This window comes from Halichoerus grypus, chromosome 1 (assembly GCF_964656455.1).
Source record: "Halichoerus grypus chromosome 1, mHalGry1.hap1.1, whole genome shotgun sequence".
Lineage (NCBI taxonomy): Eukaryota > Metazoa > Chordata > Mammalia > Carnivora > Phocidae > Halichoerus > Halichoerus grypus.
Window position 1 is genome coordinate 190,766,254 of NC_135712.1, and position 14,790 is coordinate 190,781,043.

General features: G+C 47.7%; 1 protein-coding gene across 3 annotated transcripts in view; it reads left to right on the forward strand.

Moving 5' to 3' along the window:
• FAM107A (family with sequence similarity 107 member A) overlaps positions 1–14,790 on the forward strand; it is a 50,972-nt gene that overhangs the window by 22,608 nt on the left and 13,574 nt on the right. Inside the window, exon 2 of one of the 3 annotated variants that reach the window (XM_036071778.2) lies at positions 7,133–7,196. The exons of 1 other annotated variant lie outside the window; for it this stretch is intronic. In XM_036071778.2, coding sequence (XP_035927671.1) covers positions 7,133–7,196 — 64 coding nt within the window. Of the gene's footprint in view, positions 1–7,132; positions 7,197–9,195; positions 9,336–14,790 lie in introns of those variants that run through there. One more of the 3 variants, XM_036071779.2, reaches the window with a different exon arrangement.

The window sequence follows — 14,790 nt, forward strand, 5'->3', positions numbered from 1 at the left end:
TCCGCTTACCAACGGGGTGCACTGCACAGGTTGTTTGACCTTTCTGAGCTCCAGTGTTCTCATCTGTAAAACAGGATGACCATACAGCTACCTCACTGGGCTGTTGCAGGGGGTTACTTGCAATCATGCCTATTGCATGGTTGGCCCAATGCCTGCCACATGAGCAGCTCAAAGGGTAACAAGGAGGGTAGGACTCTGCAGTCCGACAATTTTGTCACCTTGGGCATGTCACCTCACGGCTCTGAGCCCCAGCCTCGTGGGGTGAATGGCACCTACCCTGAATGAGTGCTGTGAGCATGAGAGCATATGATTGGTGCTCAGGGAGGGTCAAGTACCTTTTCCCCTTTCTGAAAGGGGGTTTCCTCTGTCAGACAAACCGTTTCCATAAGACCCAGAAGTAAAATACTCCAGAAGAAGGAACCCAGAAAGCCAATGTACCAACAAAAGAAGGCTCAACCAAGGCACCTGGGTGGCTCAGTCAGTTAAGCTTCTACCTTTGGCTCAGGTCATGATCCCGGGGTCCTGAGATCGAGACCTGTATCGGGCTCCCTGCTCAGTGGGGAGTCTGCTTGTCCCTCTGCCCCTCCCCCCCACTTGTGCGGGCATGCATGCGTGCTCTCTCTCTCGCTCACTCTCTCTCTCTCAAATAAGTAAATAAAATCTTAAAAAAAAAAAAAAAAAGAAGGCTCAACCTCCAAAATAAAATGATCATGGGATATTGTTTGTCACCCACCAGATTGGGGGAGGAAGGAAATAGTTTGAACATTTTATTGAAGAATAACATACATACAGAAAAGTGCACCTATCATAAGCATGACACTCAATGAATTTTGAGAAACTGAAAATATTTGTGTAGCCACTACTGAGATCAAAAAACACACATCAACAGCATCCCAAAAGCCCCCTCATGCCCCTTCCCATCCACTATCACCCCCCACTATCCTGACTCGTAATACCATAGACTCATTTTCAGTAGACAAACCTAAAGATTCATAACACCCAGAGTTAGTGAGAGTGTAGACAATCCAGTAATCTCAGACACTGAGGGTGGGCGTGTGAAATGGTACAGCCATTCTGGACGGTAATTTGGTAGCATCTGCTAAAATTTAGCATTGGCCCGGCATTTCCACTTCGTAGTGTCTGCCCTAGAGAATCGCCCACATCCACGCACAGACAGGCAAGCACATGGATGTTTGGAGCAGAATTATTTGTAATAGCGACAAATTGGGGAAAAAAACCTACATGTCCAGCTAAAAGGGATCGGTTGGAAAAAAAACAAAAACAAAAAACAACTATGGGCATCACACTATATTTTACACAGCAGTAGATCAAAATAGTGAAGAGGATGCACATGTATTGCATGGAAATATCGAGAAGACATATTATAGAGTTTAGAAAGCAAGCTGCAGACAAATGACCAAAACATACAACACACAGCATCAACAACAAGTGGTAAGTCTGGGGCAGGGGCGCGATGGGGTTGAGAGGGGGCAGTAAGGAGAAATGTTACTCTTCAATTTATATGCGCTTAGGTTTTCCAAATGTTTAAAGCAGCAGGTTTACATTTATATATCTAGTACTTGTGTGAAATACTTTAAGAGCTTTCAAGGATAATGAAACAACCATGAAGTCCAGGCCAGGAGAGGAAGGTTGTCCCTCTGGCTCCTGGGGGCGGGGGGTGGCTCCTGGCCCCGTGCCCCAGCTTGGGTTGCGGGAGGGCAGAGTTCCGGGTCTCTGAGGCCCGAGGGGCTGAAATGAATGGAGCTGTCAGAAGACCCTGGAGACCGGAACCACGGAGTCTTCCTTTGATGGAAGACGGTGCCCTGGTTACCGCACTCAGCTGAGAACCCAACACCAGTGTGACTAAGTGGACCCCTGAGAAGGAGCAAGTCCCGGGGTCTGGCCCTCTCCAAACAGTACCCAGCACTTTAAAGGAAGGATTGCTGGGTTTGATTCTCTCCACGCCTGGGCGATGGAGGACAGGGAGGCGGCTTTGTGAGTGTGAGGTGCTAAGGCAGAGGCTCAGGAGACACCCGGTGACACCCGGTGGCCATGCGCTCAGGAGTGGGGAGCAGGATTTGGGGAGCAGCAACCAAGGGTCCATATTAAAAATATTCCACCTTTAAGAATTAGCTTTGCAGGGGCACCTGGGTGGATCAGTCGGTTCAGCTCAGGTGGTGATCCTGGGGTCCTGGGATCGAGAGCCCCCCGACGCCCTGTCACAGAAGGGCTCCCTGCCCTTCCCCCTGCTCCTGCAGGCACTCTCTCTCTCTCAAATAAATAAAATCTTTAAAATAAAAAAAAGGAATTAGCTTTACAGGGAGGCTGGCCCAGCTGACTCCATAGAGAAGTGTTCCTTAACGTCTCTGAGCCTCAGCTTCCTCTTCTGTAAAATGGGGTGCAGGTTCTTGCCGACACACACACACACTCAATTCGTGAATGTGGCAAAGACTGCAGACTCCCGAGTCAGACTGCCTCCAGTCTCACCGCAGAGCTGCTACTTGCAAGCTGTGTATCCTAACCTGCTCAGGCCCGCAGCTTCCTTCCTCATCCACACAGCAGGAGCCCCCCTCTCCCCTGAGTTCAAAGGACGATCGTGCAGCTTAAGTGCGACCACATTGGTAAAGTCTTTTCACAGAGTTCGGCTCTAGGATGTGCTCAGTAAATATGTGCGACAATTTTAAACTGCTTTTCTGTGCTAAGCACCTACCTATGTGCCAAGAACCATGCCAGACATTGAAGACACAGACCTGAATAAGTCACAGCACCTGTGCTCGGGGTGTTTCCAGTTTAATGGTGGGGGGGGATAAATGAGGACACCCAGAGACACACTTCCCTCTGACACGCTCTAGGTTACGAGGACAAATCCTCTGAGGTCCTACCCTCATCTCTTCCAAGGTCAGAACTCAGGCCCCTCTCTGTTCATCTAAGATGCAATTTTGCTAATACCCCCTTCCTCTCCCCCACCAGTCCAAAGGATTGGGCACAGAAGTGACCTCTATGTGTTTAAAACAAAATTGATGTTGTGAAGATGTCAAAAGCACAACACACAAACTGATAAAATCACTGGTGACAGTATCTAGTAGTGGTAAATAGTCACCTATCTTATGACCTGCAATTCCACTGCTGGGTATTTCCCCAACAGAAACCAGCGCTGTGTGTACCAAGTTGTTCATAGCAGCTTTATTAGTCATAGTCTAAACTGGAAACCACGCAAATGTCCAACCACAGGGGAACCGCTGAGACAGATGACAACATCAATGAATCTCAAACATACTCTCGAGTAAAAGAAGTCAGACCCCAATGAGTAAATGTTCCATTCACATGAAGTTCTACAACAAGAGAAACAAATCTATGGTGGCATCATTTAGAATTAGTGCTTACGCTGGGAAACGGTGGCCAATGACTGAGAAGGGGAACAAGGGAGCCTTCTGGGGTGCAGGGGGTATTTTATATCTCGATCTTGGAGGTGGTTGTGTGGGTGAATACATATGTAAAACTTTGTTGAGCTGCACACTTAAAATTAGTGCATTTTATGTATATGTGTTATATTTCAATTTTTAAAATGTTTTCAGACAAACAAAGCAAGGTCCCTTAAGTGTAACTTGGTGCATGCATCCTGTGGGGAAGACTAAGAAGGATGTGTGATGGGTCCATAGTCTCCTTGACACTTCTAAAATACGTGCATCAGTCTCCAGGGGAAGCAGCAGAGCAAAGTGGAGGACACAAAACTTTGTGGGATAGGCTCATTGAAGGTCACCAAGGACCAACCCCGAAAAACTTTCTCAACAATCAGGGCATGAAAAAGAAGCAGGTGGTGGCCACAGTAAGGTCAGGAGAAATGCAAATGCAAACACACGGAGTTGTGTTCAGCCATAGTTGGGTATGTTGTTCCCTACACAATAGTATTTCCTCTGGAAAGTGTGTGTGTTAACTTTCACTAACCAAAATTATAACTAAGTAGCATCTTCCAACCCTGAAAGTGTGTGAGCAAATGAGAATTGGTTTATTTATGAGCACAGTCCTTGAAAAAGACTATCAATGACCAGTAATGTGTCAGCAAATTCAATTCAGCTTTGCCTTTGCAAGGGGTTGCATGCAAGTGGGGTGTTTTTTCACTCACCAAACTCCAGTCATTGAAGGGAGAGAAGAATCTGTCTCAATCACTGATGTGTTACTGGACACGGGATGGCCTGATTTTCCAACAAGTCTTTCATGCAAGGGGGGTTGGCGAGCATGCAAGGGACAATTCTTTGAACTCCAGATCTGGGAGCTGCTCCTTATGAAATTCTGGCTTTGTAATGCTAATCTTGCCCTTGGGCCCCAGCCCCACTTCCCAGGTCTGTAGGGAGATGTGAGAAGGAGCTCAGATCCCCTTCGAGCCCTCCGGAGCAGGTTCTTTTTCTATGTCCTGGAATTTTCTTCCAGAGATGAAGTTACTTGTCTTCTTAATCCCTTTGTCAAAAACCACAAAAGAGGCTTGGCCAAATCCCAAACACCCTCCCTTTCTATGCCCCCCAGGGTGGCAGAGTTCAAGATGGGAACACCCTGGGGAAATGTCAACACCCCAGGCCCTTCTGTGCACCTGAATAATCCCTGGGCAGACAGCAGGGTCCTCCCTGGGTTCTGACCCTGGCTTGCTCTTTGGAATTGCCCGCTTCCCCATACAGTCCAGAGCTCCCTGTGTGGGTGCACACACTCATTCACTCATTCACTGCATTCCTTCTTTCAACAAATCCTTATCAGACATCCAGGCCAAGCCCAGCTCTGGAGTGGGCCCTGGGGAGACAGCTGTGAACCCGGTCCCCCCCACTCAAGACTTGTACAGTCTGATGGGGGAAATGGGACTCAAACAATAACTCAGTGGTGAAGAGTCATATAAGGGAAATTTGGGGTGCTGGAGCACATGATTGAGGGGGACCTCCTTGGGGAAGTGGCATTTCAGCTGAGACTTAAAGGATAAGCAGGAGGAGCTGGGCAGAGCTGGAGAATACGCACGGGTTGAGGGACCAGCTAGTGCAAAAGTAGGAGGTGAGAAACAGCACGGCTTTGGAGAACCCAACAGAACTCTTAGTGGCTGGAGTGTGAGGTGTGAAGGAAGGTGGCCCCTGTTTCCTGCTGACTTTCCCTCATGTGACTGCCCCTGCGTCCCTTCCACTCCAGCCACCTGGCAGCCTTGCTCTTCCCTGAGCCTTCTGGCACACTCCAGCCTCAGGACCTTTGCTCTAGCTGTTCCCTCTGTCTGCAACACTCTTGCCCAAAATATCTGTCTAGCTAACTCTCCCACTTCCTGCAAGTTTGTGTTCACATCCCACCTTCTCAATGAGACCCTCCGGGCAGCCAGTTATTACTACATACGGCCCCCACTTACCACTAACCTTCTCCCCCCTCCTCTAATTTCCCTCTTTTCCATAGTACCTGTCACCTTCTAACATACTATCTACTTTACTTATTCATTCATTATGCTTATTGTCTAGCTCCCCCACTAGAATGCCAGGTCCACAAGGCCAAGGACCTTTGTCTGTTTTCTTCACTAAGGCATCCCAAATCCTTGAACATATGAAGGAACAGATAGGTGGTATTTGAGAGGGTGGCAGGTAGGGTCTGGGTTGCAAGGCCTTAAAAGCCAGGGGAAGTCATATGAGTTTGATCCCAAGTGCAAAGGGAAGGTACCAAAGGGTTTTCAGTAGGGCAAGAGTGGAGTCTGAGTTACATTTTAAAAGCTTGCTCTGGAGTTTGTGTGAAGAAAAACTTGAAAGAGGGCAAGCTACTGCAGGCGTCCAGGCACAGTGGTGCCTGGGCTAGGGTTGGGGCATTGGAAGAAATGGATGGATGGAAAAGATGGCAGGAAGTGGACTCATCATGCCTTGGTGATCTAAGCACTGTGGGCTTGTGACAGGGCAAAGAAGAGCCCTAGGCTCCTGTCTGAGCCACAGGGCCAGAGTGGAGTCATTTGACAAAATGGGGGGACAGGGGAGGAACAGGTTGGGGGGCTGGAGTGATCAATAGTTCTGTCTGGACCATGGTGAGTAGGGCCTATTAGACTTTCAAGTGGACATGTCAAGCAGCCTGTTGGCCAAAGTTTAAGCTCAGAGTGAAAGTCTGGATTGGAACTATGCATTTGGGGATCATTGGCTTAGAGTTGTTTTTAAAGTCATGACAGTATTGGGGCATCTGTGTGGCTCAGTCATTAAGCGTCTGCCTTCAGCTCAGATCATGATCCCAGAGTCCTGGGATTGAGCCCCTCATTGGGCTCCCTGCTCTGCGGGAAACCTGCTTCTCCCTTTCCCACTCCCTCTGCTTGTGTTCCCTCTTTTGCTGTGTCTCTCTCTGTCAAATAAATAAATAAAATCTTTTAAAAAAAATAAAATAAAATAAAGTCATGACAGTATAGAGAGAGAAGAGGTCTAAGAACTGATTTTGAGGACCAAACCTGGAAGCCTTCTGAGTTGGCCCTTGAAGGATGAAGAGTTTGCCAGGAAGGTAAGGAGAAGGTAGTTCAGGTAAAAGCAACAGCAAGGATGAGAACTCAACATAAAAGAATATGGATCTCAGTGCTCTTTGAAACTGTCAAGGTCATCAAAAACAAAGAAGGTCTGAAAAACTATTACAGCCAAGAGGAGCTCAAGGAGACCTGACAACTAATGTAACCTGGTATCTTGGATAGGATTCTGGAACAGAACAAGGACATTAGGTAAAAACTAAGGAGACCTGAATAAGGTATGGACTTTAGTTAATAATAACGTGTCAATATTAGCTCATTAATTGTAACAAATGTGCCATACTACATACATGTACATCTACATACATATAAGATGCTCACAGAAAAACTGGATGCAGAGTATAAGGAACTCTCTGTACTATCTTCTCAATTTTTCTCTAAATCTAAAACTGTTCTTAAAAATCTATTTTTTTTAAAGAGCATGTCTCATAAATGGCCACAACATGCACGTGTGCATGCATATACATACACACACACTCTAAGGATGATAGTAATTTGTTTCCCTGGAGAGGACTTTGACCCTGATCAGTCCCTCCTGTGGGAATTCAGGGACATTATGAATATCTCTTCAGTCATCCCCTGCCAAGGAACAGAGGGTCCTCACTCCACCTACTTTCCTTCTGTTCACAGAAAGAATACTCTCCTCAGGCCATATTCCATAATGAAAATGAGAAGCAGAGACTAAATGGCTCAGGTAAGTCAGACCCACCTAGAATTCCTCAGGAGTGCAGCCAGAGTTAATCCTTTTCAAATGTTCTGTAAAAGCTCATTACTTAGTCACAATTTTCCTGAACACCCCACCTTGTTCAACAGCTAGCTTTGTTTCCCCCCTGCAGCAAAAGCTTTGGCACCATCTGGCTTCCAAGTTCAGCTCCATTACTAACTAGTTATGTGATTGTGGGCAAGTCACTTGAACCTTATTTTCCTTCTCTCTAAAAGGGGTATAATCATACTTGATCAAAGAGTGGATTAAATGAGATTAATAATAAATTATATATAATTTCATCCTCTAAAGAATGGCTGTGAAATAGTCAATGCCAAATGTCTGTGATTTTGCCTGGCACTCATGATGGTTGGTTGTTGATGAGACATGATCATCTGACCAATCAGTGACGTCCCCAAAGATCAAAGTGTGTCACTTGGGTCCTTGGGACTGGGGGTGGTAACTGAAGAGCAGAGAAGTACAGAGATCTCTGAGTCACAGCAGAAGCTGGGCCTGGAAAGTGGCAAAGGACCAACTAGAGAGGACTTGGCTGACAGCTGGCCTAGGGGGCACCAAGGCTGGAGAGGACACAGAGGCACAGGGAGACAGTACTGTTTTGCCAAAACTCCAACAGCCAGCTCAAGGTTCTCTGGCGCACATAGGCACAGCCTTGAACAGAGGCCATCCAGTACCCTGGACAGCTCCAGAGGGTCTATAGATTTCAGGGGCACTAGTTTTGTGAGTGGAGAACTGGATTAAGTCTTGGATCTTCCAACTAGCTATGTAAGCATGGGTAAGCCACCTCACCTCCCTGAGTCTCAATGACTTCATCTCTCAACTGGAGATAATACCTACCCTTCAGCACTTCCGTGCAGCGTAAATGAGATAATAGAAGGGCAGCAGAGCAGGTGACCCAAGTCTGAGGTTGGACTACCAGAGTGTGTCCCAGATCCATACTGTGTGATCCCAGATAAATTGCTGACCTCTCTGAGCCTCAGTTTCTTCATCTGCAAAATTGGAAGGCTAATAGACACTAATTCATAGGATTGTGAAGTTAAAATGAAATAGGACATAAAGTACACAATGAACGTTAGTTTTTATATTAGAAGAAACAGCACAGCACCAAACAGAGTAGATAATCAAAATTGTCAGTTTCTTATATCTTCCAAATCTGCCTGGTTGACTTTGCTCCTCCACCTTTAGACTCTTTTGGTTGGTCCTCCCATCTCTGGCTATTAAAGGGATTGTACAAACTGGGAGAAATCAGCCTAGTGGAGTCCCACCACATCTTGCCTCCTACAGTAAAGCTCCCTGCTTCTCAGTGCCACCTCAGCCCAAGACACTTTTTTTAATACTAGTATATAGTGTTTGTTCTGCCCTAGCCACTGTTCTAAGATTATATATAATACATATACTGACTATATATAATATAGTCGACTATATATATATATATATATATATAGTCAGTATATAGAATACATATAGTCAGTATATAGAATACATATACTACATATACATACATATTACCCTCATAACCCTGTGGAAATAATAAGTACTGTGGTTATCCCCATTTTACAGATGAGAAAACTGTGGCTCTGAGAGGTTAGGTAATTAAATCGTGGGATCACACAGTTATTAACTGGTGGCGCTGGGACGTGATCCCAGGGATGCCACTTCAGAATCCCACACCTGCTTGTAGCATTCAACGAGGCCAGCGGCCAGGGAAATGAAGAAATGGAGAAGAGTAGGTGGGAGACCTAGGCCAGAAATCAGGACATCGGGTTCTCCCCTGGCCCTGGAACCCGGGGGTCAGGAGTCTTCACACCGGACCCTGCTGGGCAGACAGGCTACCTGCCCTTGCCCCTGCCCTCTATCCCTCCCCCGCGGCGCCTCCTCGCCGGGCGCTCCCGCCTCGGTGGTAACTCGATCTGCAGCAGGGTTTGGGCCTCGGTTCGCGCGTCATCGCTGCGGAGGCACTCCGGCTCCAGAGTACTATCCTCCGGTGCGCTCCCGGTCCGCAGTGCCGACTCCACAGTCGGGCGCACAGGCGCATGGCGCAGAGGCTGGGCGAGCGGCCACGGGACCCCGCCGAGGCCACGGGTCTCTACCGGGCCGTGCTGCTCAGGTCCGGTAAGTGAGGGCAAGGCCTCCCCGCCCCTACGTCGTGGAGAGCTCGAGAGGGCAGGGCGGGCACCCCGCGCTCAGGCTGACCAGCCCGCCGCCGCCGAGCACCTCGGTCCCCCCTTCATTGCTCTGCTTTCCTCCCTTCTTTCATTCTTTTAAATTACTTTTCCATGTTCTCCTTTCATTCCTTCTTTCCCTCCTACATTCTTCCTTTTGGGGACCTACCATTAGATATATCGCTTTATTCCAGTGTGCGAGCGTGCCCCCCCCCCCCCCAAACACACACATACACACTCACTCCGTTTCGTAACTATTGAAAGTGCGGCAAGGTTCCATCTCCTGGCGGGTCTCCAATGCGCGCGAAGGCGTTTGTGAGCGTGGGAGAGTGGCAAATGGGTAAGACCGGAGTTGCTTGTAGTGGGGCACAGAGAAGCACAGACGCATAGCCGCTGGTGATGTCCAGCGAGGTATTACGTTAGCGGCGGAAGGGCAAGAGAGCAAGTTAGAGGAAGGGGAGAAACCATTTTTCTATATATTATGCGTGTAAAGAGAAAAAGATTTAGAAGGAAACATACGGTGGTTATTTTCAAGGATGAGAGTTGGATGACAAGGTGTTTCTTTTTTTCTTTCCTATTTGCCTTTTTGTTTACTTCTTTGCAGTAAGCACATATTACTTTTCTACTCAGGACAATAAGAGATGTTTTCTTTAGGAAAATGAAACAAACATGGTATATAGTCAGTGTAAAAATAATTGGGAAAACCGAAGATGTAGAAAGAAGAAAAGGAAGGTCCGCAGTAAGCGTTTGGGGCGGTTCCCTCTGGACCTTGTGCTTGGAAAGAGAGGTTTAGGGAAGGTGAAAATCCTTCTCAAGCGAGGTCCCTGCAGTTGGGGTAAGTGATTAGAAAGTGTCAGGGGACTTGGGCCCACGGGGCAGCTACGATCTGCCGATCTGCCGTGGGCAAGGAGCCCGCCCCACCCAGTGGTCCTGCGGGCGGACCCCTGGAGCCAAAGGCGCGAGGGGAGTCATTGGCAGCACATCTGCACCGGCCCCGACCCACCAACTCCCCTGACCCTCCCCCGCCCCCCCCCGCCCCCCGCGACGTCCGTTCTGGGACCGACTGCCTCTCTTACTTAGACTGGCTCCGCCCTGCGGAGATCCCCACGCGGAGCTACTGCTTGGGAACATTGAAACAACGGTTTTCTTAAGTCCAAAAACAAGAACTGGCGAAGACTTCAGGACTCCCGGCGCCTTCCTGGGGGAGGGTCTTAAATCTGGCTGAGCTGGGGCAGGCAGAAAGGGAGGAGCTCTATAATTCCATGAATCCGATTTCAAACCCCAGCTCCAGCGATTTTCCCGCAAAGCACTCCTAAGTGTTCCCATCCAGTTCCTATCTTCTCACAAAGATGAGGAGGGGCTATCTAATCTGAAGACGCTGTGCTCCGCCTAGCCCGGAGCTGCAGCGATGAGCCTCATTCAAAAGGCAACATTTTTCACTAGCAACCTATTCAGAATAGCAGACATATCAGAGTCATCCCACGGGCCCTACTTGCCTGCCCGGTATCTGCACCACTCGCAGCTACAAGCCAGGGACGGGGCAAGGCCTTTGACTTTGTGCTAGGCACTGCTGGCTCATTCAGTCTTAAGTACCCTGCAAGGTCACTGCTAATTGTCATCCCCATTTAACAGATGAGGAGACTGGGCTTTAAAGAGCTTAGCTGCTCGCCCATGGTCCTGCTAAGAGAATGCTTCTATCCCACTATGGGGTAGAAAACACTTAGTGCCAACTTAGGCCCATCCAGGCCAACTTCTGCACACCTCCTGAGACTAGTAATAATAATGGCCAATAATGCTGATCACGTGTTATGGCCACTCGCTTTGCCAAATGCTGTACATCTGTCAACTCATCAATGTAATTCCGTTATTCCTTCCACCAATATATACTGACCACCAGTATGCACTACCCCCATACAAGGCACATGGATGTATTCATAAATAGAACAGATATGTCCCTCCTCTCAGGGAGGTAAGTATTAACCTCCTTTTTTTTTATGTTATGTTAGTCACCATACATTACATCATTAGTTTTTGATGTAGTGTTTCATGATTCATTGTTTGCGTATAACACCCAGTGCTCCATGCAGAACGTGCCCTCCTTAATACCCATCACCAGGCTAACCCACCCCCCCCAACCCTCTCACCTCTAGAACCCTCAGTTTGTTTCCCGGAGTCCATAGTCTCTCATGGTTCATCTCCCCCTCTGATTGCCCCCCCTTCATTTTTCCCTTCCTTCTCCTAATGTCCTCCATGCTATTCTTTATGTTCCACATATAAGTGAAACCATATGATAATTGTCTTTCTCTGCTTGATTTATTTCACTTAGCATAATCTCCTCCAGTCCCATCCATGTTGATGTAAAAGTTGGGTATTCATCCTTTCTGATGGCTGAGTAATATTCCATTGTATATATGGACCACCTCTTCTTTATCCATTCGTCTGTTGAAGGGCATCTCGGCTCCTTCCACAGTCCGGCTATTGTGGACATTGCTGCTGTGAACATTGGGGTGCGTGTGCCTGACCCCTATTTTAAACATGAGGAAATTTAGGCTCAGAAGATAACATGGCTTGTCTAAAGCCACACAGCACATCAGGGGTGGAGCTGAGATTCAAACCCAGGGCCACATACCTCTAGAAGCACTACTTGGTTGTCTCACACATGGAAGAGCAGGAAGTAAGAGTCAGGGTGAGGATCCAACTGGGCCATTTAGTGAAGAGGCAAGAGCGCCCCTGCTTTAGAAGCCCCCAAGGATGGGGTTATGGAGTCAAATCCAAGGTGGTAGCCATCCATTTTCATTTACAGTAGTCTCAAGTCATGCACCAAGTAATAGAACACTTCTAGAAAATTGTTCACCACAAATTATTTTTAAATAATTTTTTTAATATTAAAGTATTACATGTTCACCGTGAATATTTTGGGAAATTGAGAATAAAGAAGGGGAAGACTTACCCACAATCCCACTAACTGTAAGCAGCTACTGGTAACATTTGGGGCTATCTCCTCAAAGTCTTTGCTATGCATAGCTTGTGTGTGTGGTTGTGTTTGTTTTACATTGTTTCACATTGCTGAGGTCCTATCAACTCTGGTCTTTAATCCCACTTTTTTCCCATGGATGAAAATTTTTATTGCTTTTAAATGGGTTATCAAAATAACAGCGACCACTTTGGAGCCCAGACTCTGCAACAGGCAGTGTGAAGACATCCCATGTGGTATCTCCTTTATTCCTCCAAAAAATGTCTGCCCCATATCAGAGATGAGGAAATGAGGAGTTGAAGGTCACCTAGTGGTCTAGCAGTGGATCGAGGAGTGGTATCTGCACTGACACCACAGTCCATGCTCTTAACCACGGAGCTAGAAGGGAGTAACTCATGCTTGGCCATATCTGGGAAGCTACGCAGTGCTGTGGTAAAGGTCCCCCTGAGGTTCATTACCTACATCCTACCTGGAGCTCAGGCTGGGCTGAGGGAGGGAGGCATCTCTCTGCAGTGTGGACAGAGGAACCGCTCCAGGTGCCCGTGGATGTCAGCAGTAGCCTGGGGGGGGGGGGGGGGGAGGGGCAGCCATAGCCTCCATCCCTGCCTGCAAGTCAGGGTTGCCAGATAAAATGCAGGACACCCAGTTAAATTTGAAGCTCGGATACACAACAAATAATAGTTTAGTGTACGTATAATCCAACTATTGTATGGCTATGCTTATACTAAAAACATATTCATTGCTTATCTGAAACTCAGATTTAAATGGAGCGTGCTGCATTTTTATTTGCTATATCTGGGAACCCCACTGTCAGCAATCACGGAAGTTTGCTTGGCTTGACAAGCTATGGTCTGCCCAGGTTCCCCACTCTCTCTCGCTCTCTCTCCCCATCCTTAGCTCCACTGTCCATCTTTGGCCTGGCTATGAGTTAAAATGTGCTGGGGCTAGGGGGCACCCCAGGGCCCCTCTGCAGCTAAGAGACCAGATTCGCCAGGCCTCACTGCAGCTGAGTGGAGAGCCAGCTTTCTGAAACAAAACTTAGTTCTTCCCCACTCCCGGATACTTTCCCGTTTGCACACTTGAAATCCCTCCACCGGGTAAATTCTTCCTGGTTCAAATCTGTTGTAAAGGCAACTCTCATTCCTTTTATAATCTCTCCACAGATCCCATGACAAGTTTTTCTGCCAATACAGTTTCTACCCCCCTCCGTGTCCTTTCAACTGAGCATGCTGGGGGTGGGGAGGAGGTTGGATCCTAAGGCTGTTTTGTGGGTGGCTTCTCAGAAACCTCATTGAGGCCTTGAAAAGGGACCCTGGAGATTTAGACTGAATACAGTGCTGAGGAGGAAGTTTTGAGTTGCCATGGGAACTTCTTGTCTGATGTTTGTGCACCCAGATAAGCTGCTCCAGGCGCCTGTGAGCTTGGATAAAGGGGAGCAAAAATGAAAGGATAGATGTTTTTGGAGGTTTGTTGTTGTTTTTTTTACTGCAAGCTGCAGCCCCAGCCCACGATGGAAGCAGGAAAATGCGCCAGCTCTCACTCCTGACTGCCTCTCCTGGTCTTCACTACCCCTCTTCCTTTTGGAGCCTCTAAGTTCCCAAGAAAACAAACTTCAAAGGGACAAGAAGGGAGTGTGGGAGGGGTGTGCTCAACCTCTGGGATTCCCCTTCAGCTCTTCTGGGGCTGAGCAAGAGGTCTGATCTCCAGGCCCCTGGTATTCCGGAGTCCTTCCTTTAGGGAGAATGGGAAGGCCTCCAGGGAAAGCTCCACCCACCAAGGCAGGATGCAGCAACTGGAACTGAATTCCGCGGTAACCTGGAGTAAACTCCTAAAAGGCTCATTTGCCTGGAAGGCCTCTATTTTCCAATACGCAAAATGGACATGACTGAACCAGATGTGAATCATAACTATAGGTGGTCAGAAAAGGTTGCTCTTTCTCATATTTTTAATCTTTATTGTTTCCTGAGAGCAAAGCAATGTATGCTTGGTTTTCTGTTTAAACCACAAACATGAGAGAAATATTGTGACTAAGGAGAAGGGCCTGTAATTTCATGCCATAGAATAGTGGTTCTCAAACTCCCGGAGATAAACAAATCCCCAGGGGGATGTGTTAAAAATCCAAATTTATGGGCCCCTCCCTCATAAGTTCTAATACAGCAATCCAGGAGCATGGCCCATTTTAATTCCATTTTAACACTCATCTCACAAATGATGGCTAGTCATGACATTTGAGATACATTGATCTAGAACATTGATCTTCATGGCCTTGCAGCCAACCAAGACCCTTCACCAAAGGGGCTGGTGCCCGGAGACGCAGCTGAGAAGTAAGACCATTTCTCTTCTGTTTCCCTTGCTGTGGAGCTAGGGGCCGTGTGGGAGGAGGTGCGAGGGCCGGAGGGCCGTGGAGCCCTGGGGCAGGGGAGCTGAGCTG